This window comes from Jatropha curcas, chromosome 7 (assembly GCF_041381405.1).
Source record: "Jatropha curcas cultivar XTBG-Jc1 chromosome 7, XTBG_Jcur_1.0, whole genome shotgun sequence".
Taxonomy (NCBI): Eukaryota; Viridiplantae; Streptophyta; class Magnoliopsida; order Malpighiales; family Euphorbiaceae; genus Jatropha; species Jatropha curcas.
Window position 1 is genome coordinate 2,723,084 of NC_143157.1, and position 4,742 is coordinate 2,727,825.

Here is a 4,742-nt window from a genome sequence, read left to right on the forward strand (position 1 = left end):
TATGAGATTTGAACACTTTTAAGTCACAAAAATCCACGTAGATATGTAGCTGAATTGTTAAGGAAGTGTATATCCGCTTTACATTTGTCATTCATGATTTGTAAGGATTGAGAATTCATAGGAAAGGGACAGTGATAATTTGTTATAAGCCTTCTTTGGATGTTCAATTGATCTGCCTTCCTTTCATACAAAGTCCTTAACCTTACTAGCAATAATAATTACAAGGATACATGGCGCAAAATGGGTGTACGAGTGTTTTTCAATCAAAAAGAAAAGGAGGAAATAATAATTACAAAGGTTAATAACCTTTTTTTTCTTTTTTTAATAACAATCAACTATTGACTAAGTGTACGAGGAATTCATATATATATATATTTTAGGTAAATATTTTTTTCAAAATTATTAAGCACATCATGGCATATAAAATTAACTAGCATTAGGCCCGTGCTTTGCACGGGTTTTTTTTAAAGCTATGGTTTTTTTTTTATAAATTTTGTCGAAATTAAATTTCAATTTCAATTATTTTTTTAAAGTTAATTTGTATAATGAAAGCTTTTAATATTAAATTCAAGATTAATTCTTATATGTACCCCTCAACAAGCGGATTTAAAATTTAAAAATATTTAAATATTAAAAGTAAAAAAATATAAAGTTGTTGTAAATTTAACTGTCTGTTTATTCTTAATTTTTCATCTAAAAAGTTTAAAGTTACAATATTTATTTTTTCCGTTGTATAAATTTTAGTTCCGGGCTTTCTTTAAAAAAATAAAAAAGAACTGAAGTGTTAGTATAAATATTCGAAAAAGAGATTAATTTGCAGCTGAATTAAAACCGACAGTTTAAGTAAAAGGCTTTTACATCATTAGACAAAAGGAACTAAGTCCTAAAGTGATAGCATATAATTTCCCTATAATAACAAATACAAAAAGACGATTACAAATAAATGTTTAAAATGATAGCATTATTTTTAATTGATTATGCAAATAATAAAAATGTAAAATATTATACTTAACCTTTTCATCCAGCAATACCATCTCTGTACTCGTAAAATCTTTACTATTGTTGAAAGACACATCCCACAATCGTGATACACTGACTTTTATTTTTCAATCATTTCTATTTGTATTCAAATTTTCAATTATATCGTACTTTTCACTTGTATTTGATAGTTTATGGCTGCAAAAACATGTTAAATAATTTTTCAAAAAGGAGACAAAAAAAAAAAAAAAGAAAAAAGAAAGAAGTTTGAGTAAGAACTACTTACCCCATTAGTGGGAATAGTTGAAATGCATAAAATTTTGAACTTTTAAGAAAAAACTAATAATATATTTATAAGGAGGGACCAATACACTTTTGTAAAAAATACATAAGAATATAGTAATACAACTTATATATACAGTATTTTTAAGAAAGTTAAAGTGTTTCTTGAGAGTAAACAGTTTAAAATTTAAAAAAAGTGCATTACTACACCATTTAAAAAAAATAAATGGAAACATTAATAAAACTACACAAATAACAAAATCAAACGTTAAAAATATTAATACACTAATAAAGTGTTGAAATATTTTTGTAACTTCACAAATTTGAAGCCATTAATACACGGAAACGTTTGTTATTAAACTTTACCCATTTTTAAAAACTAATAATTAATAATAATTACTTAAAGCCATTAATACATTAAATAACCAAATCAAACCAAACCAAAAATACTAATTCTTGATGTGAAACTAAAGTTGATATAAAATAGTGTCTTGCGTATTTTGCATGCGAGCTGTCTTGTGTCTTTTGCATGAGTAGCTTTTTCCATTGAAATTATGGCTAGTTCTTCTGTGGATCCGAATGAGGTTTCGAACCTTGTAGCATTAACGATTGAGGATGATGAGGATGCTATCATTGATGCCCCAACAATGATTGAGGTTTCGAACCTTGTAGCATTAACGATTGAGGAACCAGTTGATTATTCTCTGTGTTTGGTGGGTCATCTTTTGTCCGACTGAACAGTGAATTTGGGTGCTATGAAGTCTACCTTGGCTGGAATTTGGCAACCAGGTAGAGGAATCCATTTTGAGTAGATTGATCCTAAGGTATTTTTGATTCGTTTCTTCCATAACGTGGATTTTAATAGAGTTTGGAATGGCTCGCCTTGGATGTTCAACAGCCAACTATTTATGATTGAAAAGATCAAACCTGACAAGATCCACGAACTATCGAATTACTTTTAGTGGAGGTTTGGATTCAGATCAAGGGAGTTTTGGTGGGTATGATGATTGAGCAATTTGGGAGGCGGATAGGTGATTTCATTAGGAAATTTATTTTGTTTGATATTGGTAAAGAAGACAGGGAGAGGAGGGAGTATATGAGAATCGGAGTTGCTATAGACATTCGGAAACAAATCAAAAGGTGGAAGAAGATGAGGAGGGTAGATGGAAGTGTCTTCACTGAGACTTTTTCCTATGAAAGACTCCCCACGTTTTGCTTCATATTCGGTTGTTTAGGTCATAGTCAAAGTACTTGTGAAGTGTTATTTCAAGTCGATGGCGAAGTGGGGAGGGGTTGAGGTCCATGGTTGACAGCGAACGTCCAGCAAGGAGGTGCTGCAGCGGACGATCGGCGTTGGTTCCGTGACAAATCTGGTAACAAAATTCCAAATAATTTGCATGCTGGTTCTGTGATTGATGCTTCTGTGCAGCTGCGTGATTTTAGTGGTTTAAAGGATAAGAATTATCCTTTAAATTTGAAAGTCAACTTACCGTTTTCAACTGAAGCTAATTTATTTGAAAGTGGGCCAAATGGTGGGCTTGTGGCAATGGATTCTGCAAGTGGAGTAATTGATTTGTTGTGCCAGAATTTAAATGAAGATGAAAGAATGCTTGGGGAAGAAGGCAAAAAAGGGGCCAGGGTTGAAAATGTGATTCTTTTGCATGAGTCTACAGTAACAAATGTGGAGGTTGCGGATGACTCTCTTAATAAAAATGTTCTTGGAGTTCATTCAGATGCTATCCTTGATATGGTGGGACCTGAGACCCAGGCCTGCTGACAACCATGAATATTCTTTGTTGGAACTATCGAGGACTTGGCAACCCTCGAGCAGTAAATGTAGTTAATGAACTTATTCGATGTAATAAGCCAACAATTATTTTTTTTTCTGATACTTTAGTTGCTTTGAATAAAATTGAATAGCTTCGCTGCAGATTTCATTATGATTATTGTTTTGCTGTGGATGCAGTGGAACACAGTGGTGGTTTAACAATTTTGTGGAATTCTAAGGTTAATTTAGAAGTTATATGTTATTCTTCAAATTTTATTGATATGAAAATTGTTACAGCTAAAGGTTTGATTTGGCGCCTCATTGGTTTTTATGGAATGCCGAAAAGATACCGTAAGCAAGTTTCATGGAATGTTCTTCGCTTCTTAACTGGGTTGGAAAATCTTCCTTAGTTAATTTGTGGAGATTTTAATGACCTAATGTTCACTGAAGAAAAAAAAGGGCGTATTCCTCATCCTCCATGTTTATTACAGGGGTTTTCGGATATTGTGCCTGACTGTGGTCTGGTTGATTTGGGAATGTCGGGGTACCCTTTTACTTGGGCTCACGGTGGAGGTCAACATCGGGTAGAGGAAATATTGGACAAAGCTTTGGGAAACGTCTTTTGGTAGAATCATTTTCCTAATTATCAGGTCTAGAACTTAGTCTCTAGTAAGTCCGATCACTCTCCTCTTTTTATTCTTACTTCTCCAAGAATCAAAAATCGGGGTCATCAACATTTTCGGTTGGAGAATATTTGGCTAGAGGAATCTGATGTGGATGTTGTGGTTAGAGAGAGTTGGATCAGTTATGGTGTTGATGTAACGGGGAAGACAAAGGTTTGGGGAGAAAGTTTGCAAAGTTGGGGTAGGAGACTAAAGCTTCGGTTTAGGTAGGATGCAAAGAAGTTAATTGTGCAACTTGAGAATCTTCGGATCAGTGGTAATATTGAACAGTTTGAAGATGTGCAGCTTGAGCTTGATGATGTTCTGAACGGTGAAGAGGTCTTCTCGTCTCAAAGAGCAAAATCCCTTTGGTTGAAATCTAGGGATATGAACTCTAGGTACTTCCATGGAATTGCTAAAAAACATAAGAAATCTAAGCAGATTTTTTGGCTGAAGGATGCTAATGGCGAGTGGATAAGTGACAGCAATTTGTTGACAGGTATGGTGAGTGATTATTTTGTCAATCTATTTAAGGCAGGAGATGTTGACTTCAGTCCTGTTGTGGTTTTATTCTCTCCTTTGGTTTTGTATAATGATAATTGTGGGTCCCGTATATGAATGACACAACCCAGGAGGGGGGTGAATTGGGTTTTCTAAAAATAAAAATTTAACTTTTTAAAACAAAACTCAGAATTCTATTTGCAGTGGAAAATTAATGAACCTGTGAAAATAAGTCATTGGTTAGAACTACCTCACAATGTTCTTTTCAGAGAAAATAGAAAGACTTTGCGAAGTGCAGCTATCAATTAGAACTACTTCACAATATCTTATTTTAATATTAAAACTACTTTATGACGGAAAGCAATTGTGATTAGAACTTCCTCATAAAGTTTAGAAAATCATAAAAGACTGTGTGAGAGACAGTTATCGAAATCTGAACTGCTTTACAAAGTTTTGATCAAGTTTAGAAAACTGATTAGAAACCCAAATAGTGAAATATACTGAAATAGAAGAACAGTTTAGAACTTGATATATTCACTGAGCAGAAGTCC

General features: G+C 33.2%; 1 protein-coding gene across 1 annotated transcript; it reads left to right on the forward strand.

The window, feature by feature from the left end:
• The first annotated feature begins 3,042 nt into the window (after nt 1-3,042).
• Nucleotides 3,043-4,308, forward strand: LOC149494573 (uncharacterized). The gene is made up of 5 exons (XM_089724038.1): nt 3,043-3,118; nt 3,227-3,399; nt 3,520-3,612; nt 3,685-3,864; nt 3,982-4,308. Exons 1-5 carry the CDS (start codon nt 3,043-3,045, stop codon nt 4,306-4,308), a joined length of 849 nt encoding a protein of 282 aa, XP_089580164.1.
• The last annotated feature ends 434 nt before the right edge of the window (nt 4,309-4,742 follow it).

Bases quoted from the DNA above. Each gene is read 5' to 3' on its own strand.
- LOC149494573 (XM_089724038.1), top strand. From the start codon at position 3,043: ATGAATATTCTTTGTTGGAACTATCGAGGACTTGGCAACCCTCGAGCA. The intron at 3,400-3,519 runs GTTCTTCGCTTC...TGTTTATTACAG, and splicing joins GTAAGCAAGTTTCATGGAAT to GGGTTTTCGGATATTGTGCC. The intron at 3,865-3,981 runs GTTTGGGGAGAA...AATATTGAACAG, and splicing joins ATGTAACGGGGAAGACAAAG to TTTGAAGATGTGCAGCTTGA.